This window comes from Hemiscyllium ocellatum, chromosome 24, assembly GCF_020745735.1.
Source record: "Hemiscyllium ocellatum isolate sHemOce1 chromosome 24, sHemOce1.pat.X.cur, whole genome shotgun sequence".
Classification (NCBI taxonomy): Eukaryota; Metazoa; Chordata; class Chondrichthyes; order Orectolobiformes; family Hemiscylliidae; genus Hemiscyllium; species Hemiscyllium ocellatum.
In genome coordinates this window covers 41,812,299-41,833,381 of record NC_083424.1, presented here as the reverse complement: position 1 = coordinate 41,833,381, position 21,083 = coordinate 41,812,299, and the positions used below count along the sequence as shown (strand labels likewise).

Here is a 21,083-nt window from a genome sequence, read left to right as displayed (position 1 = left end):
AACTAATCTAGGTAGAATCAAAGATCAAATCTCAGGTTCCTGCGGAACATACCAATGTGATGCATGTACACTCTAAACCATGGAAGAGCTTCTTTTCTGTATAACACAAAATATTGACACATCCTATCCTCCCTTGGGACCAATGGCCCGTGCTCAGAGTGATGTTGCTATGTAGCCCACAGGCTCTGTCATCTCCATTCCTGGTATGACGCACCAGCTGCAACTCATGCTGTACTCTGGAGGTCTAGACACAGCACATTCCTCCGACTACCTGCATAATTAACCCCAGTACCACAGTTGCTGTAGCAACATCCAACCAAAGACCCCCGTGATGAGTTTGATTTTCTGAAAAACACAGAAAGCTGACTGGGGAAGCTGGTGCACATAAATTACTTTGCAAGAATTGACTCGAATTTACTGATGATGGAAGGCTAAAGTTAACTTTCATCATACATCCATAATTATTATTTCCTGACATAGCGAGCTCATGTCAGCTGTTCATCGGTTTAGATCAGAAAGTTCTCACATTCACATTCGTTTTTCTACATCGTCCAGCAGCTCATGTTCAATATAACCAACTTCAACAGCACTTTCATGGAAGGTGACTCACATTGGCTATAAGTCTGGGCTCCAATGGTTTGCCATAAAAACTAAAGCAATCTGCCTCTCACCAAATTGTGATATGCAACGTTTGATTCGAGATACCACAAGCATTTCACTAAATGGCCCAGTTGGTGCAGAGACTTCTCTGTATGGGTGAAGCAATGAAGTCTCAATATTACCTCCCCATGCTGTGTTGAAATAATTCCGAGTGCAGGGAAAGAAAGGAGCTACAGTTGTTCTAGTGTGAATGCATGAATGAAAAAGTTTATCAGCCATGTGTCCCCCCTCCACTCTGTATGCTAAGTTTACTGAGTAGCTCGGTTATTGTGATGCAGGTTTGGCAATGCAGAGGTCATCAGGTCAAATTCCCAGTGCAGCAAGTTGCAATAATTCCTTCTGAGCAGCTATATTTCAGAAGTATTTTGTGGCTATAAAGTGCTTGCAGATAACCCGAGGTAGTGACAGGTACTAAAAAGTGTAAGCCTTTCTCTTAGTAATTTATGGTGCGAGGAAAGATTGGCCATAAAACCTGCCAGTTTGTTGGAGAAGCCCAAGTTAGTTCTGAAATGTCTATCAGGGAAGGGACTGTTAACCTCTGTTTGACCTGGCCTACAAGTGATTCCAGTATGCCAATAAGTGACTACTTGTTATTGCTTTTGGAACAACTGGGACAGGCAATAAATACTATTTTAGCAGTGTTACCCAGATCCCAACAGCAAATATATTTTCAGAATAAGCGGATGCCAAGTGAGGTGAGGAACGGGCATGACATGCAAAGGGTAATTTATCTCCACCCTGCCGTGTCTGAGGGCTGAACAAAGAGATTGTGCGTAACAAATATTGTTTCAAGGAAATTTTCCCTTCACAGCTACTCACATTCACCTGGAGTTTTGAGCAGGACTCAAATCGGAAAGCCAATACCTCTACTCTAAATAGACAGGAGAGGTATTGTAATATCCAAAATTGGATTCAGTGCTTGTATGCCAATTGTAGTTTCTTGCAATTGCCAGGTACCAATAGGGAGAGTGTTTGCTGCACAGGTCCTGACCATTGCTAGTGATGTTGACCAACCAATCTTTACAGGGACCTCTGGAGGCTGTTCCAAAAACAGCAGCGAGATATTTTCCTACTGTTTTTTTTATGGGAACAGAGCAAACATGAATTCTTCTCTTGGCTCCCTAAGACTCATCCATCTATTGCCGTGCCTGCTGCTGCCCACTCCCTCAGGCACATCTCCCCTCCCCATTTTCAAGCATTCCCTTTTTACTCAGCATCAGGGTGAGGCCAATGCATGTTTCACTCTCCTGACTGATGAGATGCATTGGATTCCACAATATTACATAGATAAGTGTCGAGAGTGTAGTGTTGAATTCCTGATGAAGGGCTTATGCCCAAAACATCGATTCTCTTGTTCCTTGATGCTGCCTGACCTGCTGTATTTTTCCAGCAGCACGCCCACGACCTGAGGAACAGGATGTACATGTATTTGGAAAGGCAAGGACTGATTTGGGATAGTCAACATGGCTTTGTGCGTGGGAAATCATGTCTCACAAATTTGATTGAGTTTTTGAAGAAGTAACAAACAAGATTGATGAGGGCAGAGCAGTAGATGTGATCTATATGGACTTCAGCAAGGTGTTCGACAAGGTTCCCCATGGAAGACTGACTAGCAAGGTTAGATCTAATGGAATGCAGGGAGAACTAGCCATTTGGATGGAAGGTAGAAGACAGAGTGTGGTGGTGGAGGGTTCTTTTTCAGACTGGAGGCCGGTGCCCAGTGGAGTGCCACAAGGATCGGTGCTGGGCCCTCTACTTTTTGTCATTTACATAAATGATTTGGATGTGAGCATAAAAGGTAGAGTTAGTAAGTTTGCAGATGACACCAAAATTGGAGGTGTAGTGGACAGCAAAGAGAGTTACCTCCGATTACAACAGGATCTGGACCAGATGGGCCAATGGGCTGAGAAGTGGCAGATGGAGTTTAATTCAGATAAATGTGAGGTGCTGCATTTTAGGAAAGCAAATCTTAGCAGGATTTATACACTTAATGTAAGGTCCTAGGGAGTGTTGCTGAACAAAGAGACCTTGGAGTGCAGGTTCATAGCTCCTTGAAAGTGGAGTCGCAGGTAGATAGGATAGTGAAGAAGGCATTTGGTATACTTTCCTTTATTGGTGAGAGTATTGAGTACAGGAGTTGGGAGGTCATGTTGCGGCTGTACAGGACATTGGTTAGGCCACTGTTGGAATATTGTGCACAATTCTGGTCTCCTTCTTATCAGAAAGATGTTGTGAAACTTGAAAGTGTTCAAAAAAGATTTACAATGATTGTCAGGATTGGAGAATTTGAGCTGTAGAGAGGCTGAACAGGCTGGGGCTGTTCTCCCTGGAGCGTCGGAGGCTGAGGGGTGACCTTATAGAGGTTTTCAAAATTATGAGGGTCATGGATAGGATAAATAGACAAAGTCTGTTCCCTGGGTTCAGGGAGTCCAGATCTAGAGGGCATAGGTTTAGGATGAATGGGGAAAGATATAAAAGAGACCTAAGGGGCAACTTTTTCACGCAGAAGGTGGTACGTGTATGGAATGAACTGCTAGAGGATGTGGTGGAGGCTGGTACAATTGCAACATTTAAGAGGCATTTGGATGGGTATATGAATAGGAAGGGTTTGGAGGGATATGGGCTGGGTGCTGGCAGGTGGGACAAGATTGGGTTGGGATATCTGGTCAGCATGAACAGGTTGGACCGAAGGGTCTGTTTCCCTGATGTACATCTCTATGACTCTATGACTCTGATCTCCAGCATCTGCAGTCCTCACTTTCTCCTTGCATAGATAAGATTTATTCAGAACCTATTGTGAGCTGAGGGTTATTTTTTGTTCATTTCCAGAATGGGCAAGGCTGGAATTTATTGTTCATCTCTAATTGCCCATGAGAAGGTAATGGTAAGCTGTTGGACCAGTAATGTGCGAGTGCTGAAGGTACTTTTGGTTTATCGCATGCATGTATTACCAGGTGAACATTTATATTTAAGAGAGTTGTGATTGCATCTGTGTGATATCATGTCACTTAATATTCCTTCAGACAGGTACTAGACCTCCCTTGACTCGCTGCTACTGTACCTTTGTAACCCAATAGCAAGTCATTAGTCAACTGGCCTGATAAATGGTAGAACATAGACAGTATCAAGGTCTGTGATAAAGTTCTAATTAGTTGCTTCATGAATAAATTCCTTTAAAATATGGTCTCAACAAGTTCCCTGTTTCAGTGTTCATGTTACCAGCGCTAACATAACAGTAAGAGAATGCATTTGCACTTACAATGAATATTAAGGACACAGTTCCAACATTTTGAGAGAGCAATGATGAAGGAATGGTGACTTATTTCTGTCTCAGGATGGTTTGTGCCTTAAAGCAGGACTTGGAGGTGAATTAGCTCTCATGTGTCTGCCATCTTTGTCCTTCTACTTGGTGGAAGTGCACCTTGTCAGTGTTAAACACCCAGCTATTGTGGACAAAGCAAATGTTTAAGGTGGAAGATGGGGGTGACTTAAATTAAACTTCTTTGTGTTGGATGGTACCAAGCCTCCTGCATGTTGTTAGAGATGCACACATCCAGACAAATGAAGACTATTCCATCATACTCCTGACTTCTGCCTTGTAGATGGTGGAAGTCTATAGTGAGTGGAGGAGGTAAGTCATACAATGCAGAATTCCCAGAGTCCAACTTGCATTTGTAGTCACAGTGTAGCTGACAGGAATTTTTTTTAACTAGCAGTACAAACTGAACAGTGACCTGATAGAACTCTTTAACATTGTGAAGATCTTGATTGGGTCGCCATTGAAAAGTCAAAAAGTGTGGTGCTGACAGCATCCGAGGAGCAGGAGAGTCGACATTTCGCACATAAGCTCTTCATTGGGAATGATGAGCCATTGAAAAGGTGTTTCGACTTGTGAAACTGAAAGAACGGCCATAAGTCGAAGATAGTCATTAATGAAGCCAAATGAGAATTCAGGAGAAGTGTCATTTGCCTAGAGAGTGTTTAGAATTTGCAAATTTTACTCTACCTTGTTACCAGATAGAGTAGTTGAGCTGAATACGTCAAGGAGGCATTAGTTAAGTGCATGTGGGAGAAAGGATAAAAGAATTTGGAGACAGTGTTTGACGAAGTAAGGTTGGAGGAGGCTTATGTAGAACATAAACACTGACACCAACCAGATGAGCTGAATGACCTGTATCTGAACTATCCATGGCCTTCCTTTTTATGTAGAAGACAAATCAGAAATTAAGTTTTGAGGTGCTTCTCCCCATTCATTCCCATTAATGAAAATCTCATTTAAGTTTGGGGGAAAATATGGGAAATTTCTCGGAAACACCTCAACAAAAAAAAAATTGAAAACAAACCCAAACCATCGATGATAATCATTAGCAAACAATAAACTGGAGCAAATGAGGAGCATACTAGAGCATTGCTCAGCAGTCAAGGTTAGAATAAATATTAACAGTAAAAGGGTAACATCGACATGGCACATCTTTGTAATCCTTGCTGTGGAATGCACACAATAAATAAGATCATTAGTTTCTATGTGTCAAGTCTCTATATATAACTTCTGATGTGGTCGCATTGAGCTAATTGCTAGAGAGTTCTGAACTGCCTGTGTCAAATCAGAGGCACATTTATTTGTGGTGAAGTTATGTACGGTGTGCAGGGTGATTGTATAAATACTGTCAGAAACAGGAACATCCTGGGACAGGCTGCTTGCTGCACCTTCAACTAACTCATTTTGAAGGACACGTTTTCTCCTTCCCCTGCCTTGGGAAATGGCATTCTCGCATCCCTATTTCCTGAGTCGTTGGGATGCCCTGCGGAGCTGCTATTTCCCCAGGCGGTTGTTTGATCAGGACTTTGGGCTCCCTCCTCTCTCCGAAGAGCCACTGAAGGACTGGATGCAGTGGGTAGAGAATCGGCTCAGTTTGAGCTCCTCTGACAGCACCACACCCAGCCCCTGCCCATCACCCTTGCAGAGGCCTCTGGCTGGGGGAATGTCTCTGATCCAGCAGACCTCGGGCAACTGGAAAATCAGCCTTGATGTGAAGCATTTCACCCCTGAGGAGCTCCAGGTGAAGATCCAGGAGGGTTACTTAGAGATTTCAGGTATGTCAACTTCTTTACTTGCAGAGTATCTTCACACTCACACCTTTGGGGAAATGGTAGAAGGATTTCTGTGTTTATTCTCAGGCTATTGAGTTACATCATTAATGCTCCTTCCATGGTCAACAGATTCTGGTGTGGAACTTGAACCTGGATCTTCTAACACATACATACAGTCAGTACCTCTGAGTCACCAGACCTCCATAGATATATCAATGATCAGTAATAACGACAACAACCACATTCACATCTCGCATCTTGCTGTTGATAGCCATGCTTTCAGTTCCATAAACCTTAAACATTGGAATTCTCTCCCTAATCCTCTAAATCTCTTCAGTGCTCTCTTCTACTTGAAAGCATCCTTAGACCTCTTGATGAAGCATTTAGTTACCTGTCATCATATGTCCTTCTGCAAATTTTGTTTGATGATACACCTATTCTAATTCTAATAACACTATATAAATGCAAGTAACAGCAACTGTTTGAGCATATTTCAAAAAGGTTTTACATACTTGCATTTGCTCCATTTTCCTTACATCTCAAAAGCATTGACCTGTGATGGTCTTCAGGTGCCTGCTTCAGGATCCAATTGACCATTTTACAAGGGTGGGCTGAATTAGGTTGACCCCAAATTCACATTAGGCATAAGTGGACACTGCAGAAGCTGGAGATTAGAATCAAGCTTAGAGCGGGGCTGGAAAAGCACAGCGGGTCAGGCAGCATCCGAGGAGCAGGAAAATTGACTTTTCAAGCAAAAGACTGATGAAGGGCTTTTGCCCAAAACGTTGATTTTCATGTTCCTTGGCTGCTGCCTGACCTGCTGTACTCTAATCTTGCCCCAAATTCACATTGTACCAGTCAATGGTATGGCACATTTGAACTCACTGCAGAACCAAATTACTCTTGCTCCTTCTGTATAAAACCATTCATATAGCAGCTCACCCTCACATTATTTTGTGTCCATAAACTGCAGTATGTTTAAGTCTTAAATACATCTGACCCAATATTGGAGAATATCACTGTTATGCTATTTCGAAAACATTACCAAAATAGTAAGACTTATTTGTTTTAAAAAAGTTGACACAGCATAATTGCTCCAAATTATGAAACTGTAGAAATGTTGAAAGTTCCTGTCCTTCACTGTTTCAAAACTAAGAATCCTTTTAAGTTGCATTTCTATCTTTATAATTGTCTCAGATATCTGTCCAACCAGACATTCACTTACAGATGAAGCTTTATATTGTTAGCTGTCCCTTTGCTTGAGTAATTAACTGAAACAGTCAGATTGCACTACTCATAGGATCCCTACAGTATGGAAACAGACCATTTAGCCCAACATGTCCACACTGAACCTCTGAAGAGTAACCCACCCAAATCCATTCCCCTACCCTATTACTCGATATTTCCCAGGACTAATGCACCTAACCTATACATCCCTGAACACTATGAGCAATTTATCGTGGCCACTTCACCTAACCTGCACATCTTTGGATTGTTGAGGGAAACCAGACAGCTGGAGAAAACCCATGCAGACAGAGGGAGAATGTGCAAACTCCATACAGATAGTCACCCGAAGCTGGAATTGAACCCGGGTCCCTGGCACTGTAAGGGACTCAGTGCTAATCACTGAGCTACTGTACTGTGTTTGAGTTCTCATTACTAAGACACTGGGGAGACAGTGAACCCTTGGCACAGTGCAGGACTTTGCCACATAGTTGATCCATAGATGGGGATTTCTGTTTGGTGAAGTTATGATCACAATACCTCCTTTCACTAGCTCAATGATTGGCTAGATCATTGGTTTACAAAACAGTGTGAATTCAATTCCCATCACTGGTTTGAGGTTACAATGAAGGACTCTCCTTCTCAACCTCTTCCCTCACCTGAGGTCTGGTGGCCTTCAGGTTAAACCACCACCAGTTGCTTCTCTCTAACGAAAGTGTAGCCCCTATGGTCAAGAGTAGAGGGGTGCTGGAAAAACACAGCAGGTCAGGCAGCATCCAAGGAGCAGGAAAATCAATGTTTCGGGCAAAAGCCCTTCATCAGGCCTTTTGCCCGAAACGTTGATTTTCCTGCTCCTTGGATGCTGCCTGACCTGCTCTGTTTTTCCAGCACCATTCTAATCTTGACTCTAATCTCCAGCATCTGCAGTACACACTTCTGTCTGGTCAGACTACAGTTGTTATGTTACTTTCATTAGTTTCTTCTGTGCACCATTTTCACAGAAATGCTATGCTTCCTTCACACCAGCACAAAAACAGAGTACCCAGATGTATGTGAGATGGCAGAAATGTTTGACTGTGAACTTCACTGCTTAGAATCTCTATTCTCTGGTGTAAGAGGGCTGGATTCAGAGGGAAAACTTTTGGCTATTCAATCTTGAGACACAGCAACTAAAGGGCAGAGGTCAAATCACAGAGGCACACATAACAGTCACTTCAAAAGTATGTAATGTGCTTTGAGGCACACAGCTTTTGCAAAAGCATGGTATAAATACAAGTCTCTCTTTTTTCTTTTATCAGAAATTAAATGTTACAGAGGAGGTAATTGTAGAACATTATTAAAAGGTCCATATCAAATTGTAAAAAGCATCACTGTTCTTAGATATGAGTTGAGAGTTCAGTTTTCATATGAATGAAGAACTAAATAAATATTGAGAAATCAAACTGTGCAGGTGGGTTGCCATTGACCTTTAAGGCTAAGTTTATTAGATTTTTAAACATTTTGAGGCAAGCAAGGGACCTGGAGATCTGATGAGAGTGGAGTTGGGTCAAGGATGATTCATGATTGAAAGGCAGACCGGTTTGTGGGATTGTATGGACTACATCTGTCTTTATTTCTTATGTGCTTCAGTTTTGTTTATGTTAGTTCATGGGATGTGGGCATTGTTGGCTAAGCCAACAGTTATTGGCCACATTTCATTGCCCAAGCGGCAGTTTCCTTTCCTAAAAAGGAATAGTGAGCCTGACTGAGGGGGTGTGGGGGGTAGGTGGTGGGGGTCTTTCTAACAAGTGACAATGGTCATCATTTAACTATTAATTCCAGACTTTTTAAAAATTCAATTCAAATTCCACCATCTGCCTTGAAGGGATTTGAACCCAGGTCCCGAGAACATTATCCAGTTTAAATGGCCACCAGCTCCCCTGCTGGAATTAAATCTGTGACAATAACACTTGGAATCACATTCAAACCGGCAAAAGAGATAGATTTATTAGTACTGTGGTCTTCACAGCCACAGATTTTTACAGAGCATTTTAGAATCGATGAATTACTTCTGAAGACAATGAAGGTAAAAATCAAAGTATTATTAAGAATGAATTTGAATGATAATTTGGAGAGATTCTAGATAGATGAACCAGGGTGGCTTTCCTCATCATTGTGTTTTTTGTAATCCCATTGAATCTTTGCTGATCTACAAATGCTGCTCGTGCGCATTGAAATGATTCAGCTGCAAATTGGAATTGACACATACAATAAAGAGTCAAATAAATGGATAAGGACATTTAACTGCCTTCAGATTGGGTTCACAGTAGGATTTGCTCACATAATATTCAGAATAATTCTTCCCTGCAATTCAAAAGACTTTTACAAGTTCCTATCAAAAAAGGTGCACGCTCAATCCAATTTTATTCCTGAAAATTGCGGTCCAAGTCCCACAACAGAGTAGGGGCCCAATTTGCATGTTTAAGTAATCCCCATCTGCTTTTAGATAGATCTGTAAATGGATGTGTAACCATCCTGCTGTGTTCATAAAGGGGGCTGAGGTACCCATCCTGATTTTTAGTTTGAAAACAGGCACCTCAAGGTTAAATATCACTCGTTTCCCCTTACTGTCTCAATTCCTGAAGTGTGTCCACTTGGGTTGTAATGTTATTGCTTGCCTTTCGAAACATATGTGCCAAACCCACATAGAGACAAGCAGCAAATAAAATTATGCATGTTCCAAAAGATGTATCCTTTGAAATTATCTTTTGTTCACCTATTGCAAGAGTTACAAGGTTATTGCCAGGGTTGGAGGGTTTGAGATGTAGAGAGAGACTGAATAGGCTGGGTCTATTTTCCTTGGAATGTCAGAGGTTGAGAGGTGACTTTACAGACATTTATAACATCTTGAGGATAGGGTGAATAGTTAAGGTCTTTTCCTCAGGATAAGGGAGTACAAAACTAGAGGGCATAGGTTTAAGTTGACAGGGGAAAGATTTAAAAGGGGCCTACGTGCAACTTTTTCACAGAGGGTGGTACATGTATTGAATGAGCTGCCAGAGGAAGTGGTGGAGACTGGTACAATTACAATATTTAAAGGCACCTGGATAGGTAAATGAATAGGAAGGCTTCTGAGGGATATAGGCCAACTGCTGACTAATGGGACGAGATTATTTTAGGATTTCTGTTTGGCATGGACATGTTGGACTGTTTCCATTGCTATACATCTCCATGACTCTATGGCATCTCGATAACTTACATGATCATAGTTACAAGCTATTATAAGTCAAGAACTAATTTTTTGCAAATGTTTTAAACAAGGGCAAAATGGTTACAATCTTACAACCCTCCAGCACTGCATCCAAATTTCCACTCTCACCTAATTCAATGCTTTTGGAGGCATCTCATCTGGTCCTGATATCTGATCAATTTGAATTACAGATAGATTATTCAATTCTTCCTAGTGAAGGGCTTATGCCTGAAGTGTTGACTCTCCTGTCCCTCGGATGCTGCCTGACCGGCTGTGCTTTTCCAGCAGCACATTCTTCGACTTTGATCTCCAGCATCTGCAGTCCTCACTTTCTCTCAGTATATTATTCAATACTTCCTCCTTATCAATTTTCAATCCTCCGCCACCAACTTTCTTCCAAGTAAAAACAGATGAAAAGTATTAATTTCATACCTCAGTCACATCTTTTGCCTCTAAGTTTAGGTCCCCTTTTTGATCTGTAATGGAATCTACTCCTTTTACCATTTTTTTGCTAATGATGGAGACAGATGATGGATAGGTAGCTTATAGAAATCCCAGGGATTTCCTTCTTTGTTAGATTAGATTCCCTACAGTGTGGAAACAGGCCCTTTGGCCCAACAAGTCCACCGACCCTCCGAAGCGCAACTTACCCAGACCCATTCCCCTACATTTACCCCTGATAAATGCACCTAACACTATGGGTAATGTAGCATGGCCAATTCACCTAACCTCACATCTTTGAACTGTGGGAGGAAACCAGAGCACCCAGAGGAAACACACGCTGACATGAGGAGGATGTGCAAGTTGCCCAAGGCAGGAATTGAACTCCGGTCCCTGGTGTTGTGAGGCAGCAGTGCTAACTACTGAGCTACCGTGCCACCCATTATTAGGTTATATTCCCTACAGTGTGGAAACAAGCCATTTGGCCCAACAAGTCCACACTGACCTTTGGAGAGTAACCCACCCTGACCCATTTCCCTTTGACTAGTGCACCTAACACCATGGGCAATTTAACATGGCCAATTTACCTGGCCTGTACATTTTTGGACTGTGGGAGGAAACCATACAGACATGGGGAAAGTATGCAAACTCCTTACCGACAGTTACCCAAGGCCAGAATTGAACCCAAGTCCCCAGCACTGTGAGGTAGCAGTGCTAACCACTCAGCCAATACATTGCCCCGTTAGCACCCAGTTGTCTTTCATCAGCCGTTTCCTTCTTGTTTCTGCTTTCCCACCTCATTTCTGAACCTTTTGTATCCAGCTCGGATCTCAGTTGTATTTGCTACCTGATATGTGTACTGGGCACATTTTTTCTTCATTAAATTAATTTCAATTCCCTTTCCATTCTGGGAGACTACATTTGGTTGTCCTACCTTCCTTCTTTGAAGCAATAATAACATTCACATGCTAGCATAGAGCAGCAAATATACTACTGCAACCAGTTGTATATGTGACTGAACTTTTATCATAGTATCATAGAATGTTGTCATTATAAAATATTATACCAAAGTAAAAGCAAGGTTTGCTGGGCAGAACACTGTAGGTGTACCGGCATTAGAAGTATGTGTTTAATTTTTAAAATGCCATTTAAGAGTTGTTCAGTGACAGCACTCAAAATAAAGACATGTTACCTCATAATTGATAAGATTGACTGCTGTTGTGAATGTATAAAACACAACAGGGCTTAAACCAGACAATCTTCGAATAATAAGAATGGCCATGTTCACACTTCATGGGCTTCAGGTGAACAAGTTGCAAGGTTCTGTGCTAGAAGTCACCCCCTTCACCTTCCTCAGATATTTTTATAGCTGGAACTGATATTACATGTATGATATGATCCAAATGAACAGGTTGATAAATTGGAACAATGTATTTTATTTCAATATCTGTAGCAAGTTCTCAGCATGTCATTGAAAGACAAAATCATGAACGCTGTATCCTCTTAAAGGCAAATCTCCCAGAGTCAGAGTTGATTTAGCTATCTGGACCATGTTTGCAGGATGGAACTCAAACATCTTTCCAAGGATGTTCAGTCTGAGGAGGGATGGCTGAATCTCCTCTTTAAGGATACTTGACAGTACAATATAAAGGCCCTAAATATTGATCTTCACAGGCAATCAGTGGAGGAAGGAAGAAACATTACTGTTTTGGGTCAGTGTGCTTAACACAGATGCCAATATTTAAAACAGCATGTCGCACCCATTACCTAATAAACTCCTGACACATTGCACTTGTGGAAGAACTTGTATTTCATGGACTGGTCTCTTCAATCAACAGCAACAATGTACCATATGAAACTAGTTCATCGCCAATGGATTTACAGCATGTCCATCACCTTAAATAGATGGAAAGATGCTGATTATGACAATGGGTTTTACGTGATTCGCAGCTTAACAAATCTCTGTGTACCTGGTATCTAATTTAGCTGTAGGTGATGCTGTAAAACATGAAGGGCTGCAATTGCAAGGTAATTAAATACAAAGACCATGAGATTTAAAGTAAAAACATTTAAAAATGAGTTGTTCTTCGGTCAGTGCAAAGGCACTGGTCTTTCTGCGCCGGAACCAGCTTCCTGAGTCTGTTGCATCCAGTCTGAGCTTCCCCCTTCCAGATGGATTGTCTGGTCAGTGTAAAAGTACATATCTGTCTGAGCCTGTACTAGGGTTGTTTAAAAGTGCAAAATTATGACCAACTTATAATCAGAGCAGAAAGTGCTAGAAAAACTCAGCAAGTTGTAGTACCTGATGACATCTTGCATTTGTAGACCACTAGATGGTGCTATTATCAGACTAATTGAAAATTTTGTGTGTATTAGTTAATCAAATAAAAGCGAGTTGCCGATAACAGTGCATGAACATCAATGTCAATATAACATTCTGCTAATTGCTATTATAGCAGAAAAACAATTACCAAGTTAATATTTCCTTATGTGTCTCAGTGTGCAGGTTCATTTGCTTATTGCTCTCGTGAAACGGCTTGGGATGCTTTACCACATTAAAGACACCACATAAATGCAGGTATTAGCAATTAATTTAATGGACAGAGAAACATCACACCAATAATACCATCAGTTATTACAACTCTACAAATATTCTGTCTTACTTAGCATTCTATGCTGGAACTTCCACGACCATTGCATCCAAATGCACATGTAACCTGATTCCAAGCCAACTACATGGTATAAAAATGCAGAATTCTGAGCCTCAATACGTTGTTTGCATAATCATAATCCGTCCAAATCTCCTGTCTGCCTATCAAATCATCCATCTGCTTGAATTTCTGCCTATAAAACTGACCTCATCCCTGATCTCAAACGTGAGTGTCCTCCAATTGCATTCTATCAGGGGGCGTTAGGTATCTTTCAACATTGTGAGCAGATTCTCAGGAGCCATATTCTGTTCATCAGTTTGCATATTTTCTGAATGTTTTAAAAAAGTTTCCTCTTTGAGACCTGCTCTGTTCACCCCCCCCATCCATCTTTTTTAACTGTGCAATCTAAAATCATTCTGAAAAGCTTCTCTGTTTTACAGATTCTTAAGCAATGCTAGACCAGATGGAGAAATGAGTTGAAATTAAACATTCCGCTCTACGTGTTTAATTGCTTATTGTGTTCTAACTGATCTGATTTGATTGGATTTATTATTGTCACATGTACCTAGGCACAGTGAAAAATTCTGTTTTGCGTGCAGTACAGGCAGATCATAATATACAGAGTGCATTAGGGTACTAGAGCAGAGAGAAGAATAGAATGTTATGGTTGCAAAAAAAATGCACAAAGAGCGAGATCAACATTAAATCTAAAATTTGACAGGTCCATTCAAAAGTCTAATAATGGTGGGGAGGAGGCTGGTCTTGAACCTGTTGGTCTGTGTGTTTAAGCTTTGGTATCTTCTGCCCAGCAGAAGAGGTTGAAAGAGACTAGAGGTGGGAGGGGTTTAAGACTAAAAGGTTTTAAGGCCTTGCAATTTCTGCTATTGATACGTTAAAGTGTCCGGAAGACTGAACCTTTTATTGGTTACTCTGTTATTTAAAGGAGCATTTTTAAAAATAAAGTGGGGAATAATGAATTAATGACTGTTCATCGATGTTCTTTCTACAATCCAATTGTGACTACAGGATTCAATGCTTTTATACAGTTAGAGTAGGTGAAAAGGAACGAAAATGCCTCAGTTTGGCATATAAGGAACAATGTGGATGAAGGCACAGCCTAGCATAGGCAGCACGAAAGACAAAGGGGCAGATGGTATGAGGGAACAGGGATGAGATATGGGAAATGTGCCCTGCGAGAACTGGGCTAGTTGACTGAAGAATTTTGCTGATTCCCATTACCTACCTTCAGAATGAAACTCTGGACCAAGATTCTGACAGGTTTGTGAAAGAATTCAGCATGTCAATATAGAGGATCAAGCAGTACACAAGTCCCATATCACTATCTCCCAACCTTAGTCTTGTTAGAGGAAGGGAGGGGTGGGCTTGAAGATAAATGTTGAAACTAAGAATTTGTACAGCAGGAGGCAAGCATTTTGAGTGAATTGTTGGGTCAATCCTTATCCTCCTAGTAAAAACGTTACAAGCCTATAGTGTTGGCAGCCTGAGATTCTTTCTCATTTTGCATGCTGTATTCTGCTGTAGTATAGGGAGATGGAAGGAGTGAGAGAAAATATAAGTATCTGAAAATGATGGAAACCAATTTTTGCCATTCAATGTTTCTCTTGCTTGATGGAATGTAATATATTAAAGTCAAGAGATATCATACTCTCTCCTCCTTTAACTCTTTCATTTCCAGGACTTCAAGTCTATATAGATCAATGACTTGGTCTTCCCACCTTCATAGAACATGCAGGCCTTTTAAATTCACGATGGATGTCACTATTTCCTGCCCCCATTCTCTCTGTAGGACTTGGCCATTCATCTAAAGGTTTCAATTAAAAAGGATCTCAGGATTTGATTATTTCTTAATTCATAGAATGTCTAAAGAAAAATATGAAGACCATAAAAACGATAAAGAAAGTCACAAGTTTTACTTTCATTTCATTGCTTCCCCATTAACAGGCCTTGATAGAATTGGAATACTGGAAGATTCACCTGAAATCATGGTGTTTTGGGTTTTTTTTGTGTGAAAATGTTGCTCAATTCTGCCATCAACTCTGAAAATTCAGGATGGGAAGTGACAAGGACTGACAGATAAGTTCTAAAAAGCTAAATTAAACATTGCCCCATTAAAATCATAACATGGACATGTATGTGCACCTTCCAATATTTTGAAGTTACTGAGTCTCAATTCTGTTTTGTGTTCAATTTTCTTCCCTGATATTTTGAAAGAGTTTCCTCATGTTGAAGTATTACGCCATGATACTGGCTGCCTTCTAGCACCACACCCAAACAGCTAAGCTGTGGGCAGTGGCCCAGACACTGAGTGCAGCCAAGTCATTTTACATTGGGTGACAAAACAGTTGGGTTTTTTCCCATGTTTATCCCATGTACATTTTCCACCAAGAAGCATATTTTTATAAACTGTCTTTGCATATAAATGGATATTGTGAAGTAGCATCTTAAGCAGGATATTTCTGAGCTGATTTAGCTAAATTGCTAATCAATAAGTATTATTCCATTGAACTGACAAAGAAAGATAAGAAAGTGCAAAAGTAGAAAAGGCCATTGTGATGATACACATAAGTGATTATGGTATATAATTATTTTGGACATCATGACTTCATAATATGGCAGTAACTATAACAAATTTATTGATGAAAATAGTGTTGTTTTCAGGAAACCACAAGGAGAAACAAGATCAACATGGGTTTATTTCAAGAAGTTTTACCAGAAAGTACATGTGAGTATGTTCTCCTCATTAATCAAACCACTGTCTTGGTACTTAACTTGAATGTAGTGTTTAATAAGATGATTACTGTGATATAGTAGAAACAGATAGGAAAAGAGAAAGAAATAAGTATGATTGCCAAGAGAGAAATTAGCCAGTCTTTTGGTAAAGTCGCAATTTGTATTTAACACAAACTGGCAACAAAACGAAAATTATATAGGTATATGTGAGAATGGGGGCCAGATAATTCAGTTGGTTAAATGACAGAATAGCAGTAATAGTACGTGGTAATATAAATCTTCATTATGTGAGAGAACATCAACAGGCTTTATTTAATGTAATTCTACACCAGGGATGATAAGACAACGTCTCTGGAACCTGCAAACCCAGTTCCATGTGATCTGATCTGCCAATCTGTCAGAGCTCCTTATGCGCAAGTCTAGTAGGTATTATTACAGTAATTGTAAAGTCAAACTTTTACTTCCTGGGGTACAGTTTTGTTCCCATTCTAGCTGAGGCAGACTTGGGACCAACCTCCCCACCCTGCCCCTGAGAGTGGAAGATAACCATCACTGACATAAACAAAGCTGTCCAGAAAACAAAATGAAGTATCAGCAGGTAATAACTGTTGTATGTACTGTGATGCCAACCATTAACAGCATGTGGTCAGGGGAGTTTGCTGCCATCAAGAACTTGCCTTGACTTCGTCTAAGGCTGCTTGGTTTGCAGTGTCAGGGGCAAACCACGACAGAGTCTTAAGGGAAACTGGCTCTTGCTTTTAACAAGATGTAGAGTATTGCACGGTAGTAATATGGTACAAGTTACATTAGTATGCCAAATATTCTTATAAAGGTGATGAGGAAACCTAAAGGCTAAGTAGGTCTTCCTCTTTGAGATCCAAAAGCTATTCTGCCTTTCCCCACCCAAGTCTTTATGACATCATCAGATTGTGTAGAGCTTAATGTAGTCTCTGTTAATGTATTACCCATTTCCAAACCATTTCCTGAAACAACACTCTTGCTATACAATACATGGGAGAGAAACAGAAAGGAGGTGTGAGTGTGTAATTATATGCGTACAATTATTTCAAGATTATTTGAAAAAAAAGAACTGGATATTCTTTCATGGTGGAGTGCAGAGGACCAAGGGCACTTTTCAATTCAAGCAGCTGAAGAGAATTGCAACATAGTCACAAAATAAACATGAGGAAAGTTAGATAGGCAGAAGAGGCCTTAAAAGTAAGGATCGAGGTAAAGGAAGGAGGAACAATTGGAAGGCAATGGAGAGAGAAAGGGATTTAGGGTGTAGGTTTGTTCGCTGAGCTGTAGGTTTGATATCCAGACGTTTCATTACCTGGCTAGGTAACATAATCAGTGGCGACCTCCAAGTGAAGCGAAGCTGTTGTCTCCTGCTTTCTATTTATATCTTTCTCCTGGATGGGGTTCCTGGGGTTTGTGGTGATGTCATTTCCTGTTCACTTTCTGAGGGGTTGATAGATGGCATCGAGATGTATGCATTTGTTTATGGCGTTATGGTTGGAGTGCCAGGTCTCTAGGAATTCTCTGGCATGTCTTTGCTTAGCCTGTCCCTGTGTTGTCCCAGTCGAAACGGTAGTGTTTTTCATCCATTTTTAGGGCTATGAGGGAGAGAGGGTCGTATTTTTTGTGGCTAGCTGGTGTTCGTGTATTCTGATGGCTAACTTTCTTCCTGTTTGTCCTACGTAGTGTTTGTGGCAGTCCTTGCATAGAATTTTGTAGATGACATTGGTTTTATCCATGGGTTGTGTTGGGTCTTTTAAGTTTGTTAGTTTTTGTTTGAGAGCGTTGGTGGGTTTGTGTACTACTAGGATTCTGAGGGGTCTTAGTAGTCTGGCTGTCATTTCTGAAACTTCTTTGATGTATGGTAAGGTGGTTAGGGTTTCTGGCTGTGTTTGGTCTGCTTGTCATGGTTTGTTCTTGAGGAATCTGTGCACTGTATTATTTGAGTATCTGTTCTTCTTGAAGTTCATCTGTGCTGCAGTGTGTGGTGGCTCGTTGGAATAGTGTTCTGATACAGCTTCATTTGTGTGTGTAATTACTGGGATACATGCACAATGTTGATTTTTAAAATAATATGTTCCATCTTTTCTTTCAAACAATAGAAATGCTGTTACTGAGAAAATAAAAGCAGAAAAAAAAAGGAATCATTATGAACATCCTGTTTAAATCCAGTCTCTAGGTTAATTGCACATTTACCGGTTAATAAACTCTCACTATATTCATGGATGGTGTTAGAGTTAGTCCATCACATTGAAAATACTTATAAAGTACCATCAATGGAAGTAATGCCAGTGGACTGAGTACCTCACTTACCAGTTGTAGATATCTTAGATACCAATTGTAGTCATTGTAGATATCATAGATAGGGTGGCACGGTGGCACAGTGGTTAGCACTGCTGCCTCACAGCGCCAGGGACCTGGGTTCAATTCCCGCCTCAGGCGACTGACTGTGTGGAGTTTGCACGTTCTCCCCGTGTCTGTGTGGGTTTCCTCCGGGTGCTCCGGTTTCCTCCCACAGTCCAAAGATGTGTGGGTCCGGTGAATTGGCCATGCTAAGTTGCCCGTAGTGTTAGGTAAGGGGTATAGGTAGGGGAATGGGTGGGTTGCGCATCGGTGGGTCGGTGTGGACTTGTTGGGCCGAAGGGCCTGTTTCCACACTGTAAGTAATCTAAACATAAAGAAACAGAGTTCTGCAATATACATGAATATGTTGTGGTTAGAGTAAACACCAATCTTGAGGAAGCATCATGTTACAGAATTCATGCAGTGTTTTCAGCTTACACAGCACATTTATTACATTTTCCATTAAATTAAATTCATCCTGATTTTTCTCCTATTTTAAATTGTGATGCAGGCTTCCTTCTGAAGTGGACACCCTGTCTGTGACCTCATCTTTGACTTCGGATGGGATCCTAATTGTGGAAGCTCCACTGCCCAATCCTGCCGTCCAGGTTCCTGTGGAAGTAACAGCTCCTGTTAAAACAGAGGACAAGTCTGCAGCTGAGGGGGAAGTGGAGACGGAGAAGGTGATAGAGGAGGAGGCAGACCAAGGGAAGGAGCTGGAGGAAGGCACCGAGGAACAGGGCAAGGATACAGCGCAAGAGGTGGAGCCAGATAAAGAGGAGGCAGAGCAAGAGAAAGTGGTACTGCAAGAATAAGACCAGGAAGTGACTCAAATGAAATCAGAAATTGTGGAGAAAAGACAGCAGGCAAACTTGTTAAGGAATGTTATAATTAAAAGGCTGCTAATTAGCTTAAGGCAAGAAATCATTTTAATAACGTTAGTGAAAAAGAATCGGCACTAATGTAGACAATTGAACAAGAATGTTTTGACAAAATCAGGAAGCATTTGCATTTTTATATAAGTAAAGCAATGAAAGTATTTGAGAAATCCCAAGAGATATTTGCACTAACTGATCATATTATTTAAAAGTGTCTTAAACATTTGATTTACATAATAAACAGCCAACTTTTGGAACAATTTGTACTGAAACTATAATAAATATATTTACTTTCAGTATGTTGTAGAAAATAATAGATGTCTGAATGTGGTTACAAGGCAACAATGTATTCAAGAAATTCGGACACCCCTGAAAGTGTAAAGCTTTTTATGATTTATATTTGTAGTTTAAAGCCTAACGTTAGATCACCTGTAATTTAGTTATGTAATTATATGCTGTTCATTTTATGGATGACTGGATTCCATTTTGTTGGTTCTTTATTTAGAGATTGCAGAGGCAAATGTGTGGGCATTGATTGTCCACAATACACAATGATCTTTGTGCTGAAAGACTTACCTGAGTTTTGTGATAAATCATTTACACTTAACCGCAACAAGCTCTGTCATTGAATCATAATATGAAAATTTGTAAAAGTGAAAGGAAAAACAAAATTACTGCCATTTTTTCTAGTCTGTATAATGGTTGAGGGGAAAATATGATCCATGCCTACCTTAAGGTTTCAAATCATGCCCCTTCCAATTGCCATGAATACCATAGCAGGATATTATGCTATATAAATGTAGGAACTCAATTGCTCACTGTCACGATTTACTTGAACAGAATACAATCTGCTGACCAAAACGGCAAAGTAACCAAACAGAGAAACCTGGCAGCATCTGTAAAGAGAGAAAGAGAGTTAATGTTTCAAGTCCAATATGACTCTTCTTTTGGACTTGAACAAGAACCCACTTTCTCTGCTGCCAAACATCCTGAGTTTCTCTGACGGCCTCTGTATTGGTTTCAGAGTTCCAGTATTTGTAATATTTTGCTTTAAAACAAAGAAACCATCTTTCTTGTGCGCAATTCATTAGTTTCCCCTTGGAAAGGTAATATTGTGCATGTTGTTGCACAGCAATATATATATACATTGCTTTGACATTGCAAAATTGCATGGTACACTGACATAAAGGACACAAGACGTACGAAGCCAGTTGTGACCTGCAAGATGGTGAACTGATACAGTAGGTTGTGAAAACAGTGCATGGTGATGTGGATATCTGAATTATCCATTGTCTTGGGCCCAGTTTTGTGCTGTGAATATTTGTCACATAATAACTCAGTGAGAATAAGACATCTTTGACTGAACTTCAATCAGAGGGAGAGGCTGAATAGACTTGGGCTATTTTCCAAACAGCATTGGAGGCTGAGGGGTGACCTTATAGAGGTTTATAAAATCATGAAGGGCATGGCTAGGATAAATAGCCAAGGTCATTTTTCCCAGGATAGCGAATTGAATTAGCTTTATTGACGCGTGCACTCAAATGAATATAGTGAAGGGTTTGCAATATTACCAATTATGGCACCATCTTAGGGATAAGGTACCTTGGTACAGATACTTAAGTATTTGGTACAGATTTGAAAGAATAATAAGTAAACCTCTACCATAAGAATGAAAAGTTTTTAGAAAGTACTCAAATTACAGTCCTTTACACCAAGTCCATGCCACTACCTACCCTCCAGACACCGGGCCAAGGGTCTCCAGACCATGCCGGGCTTCAACACTCAATGCCTCAACTC

The 21,083-nt window shown here is 40.6% G+C and overlaps 1 protein-coding gene across 1 annotated transcript; it reads left to right on the top strand.

Moving 5' to 3' along the window:
* Window positions 1–5,420: 5,420 nt before the first annotated feature.
* Window positions 5,421–19,284, top strand: si:dkey-1k23.3 (heat shock protein beta-1). The gene is made up of 3 exons (XM_060844156.1): window positions 5,421–5,754; window positions 15,976–16,039; window positions 18,920–19,284. The coding sequence occupies exons 1-3, from the start codon at window positions 5,421–5,423 to the stop codon at window positions 19,221–19,223; spliced, it is 702 nt and encodes a 233-aa protein (XP_060700139.1). The 3' UTR covers window positions 19,224–19,284.
* Window positions 19,285–21,083: the final 1,799 nt, after the last annotated feature.

What these genes read in the sequence shown, in the direction of transcription:
- si:dkey-1k23.3 (XM_060844156.1), top strand. Translation starts at nt 5,421, where the DNA reads ATGGCATTCTCGCATCCCTATTTCCTGAGTCGTTGGGATGCCCTGCGG. An exon ending in GGGTTACTTAGAGATTTCAG is followed by an intron (nt 5,755 to 15,975) that starts GTATGTCAACTT and finishes TGTTGTTTTCAG; the next exon opens with GAAACCACAAGGAGAAACAA. An exon ending in AGTTTTACCAGAAAGTACAT is followed by an intron (nt 16,040 to 18,919) that starts GTGAGTATGTTC and finishes ATTGTGATGCAG; the next exon opens with GCTTCCTTCTGAAGTGGACA.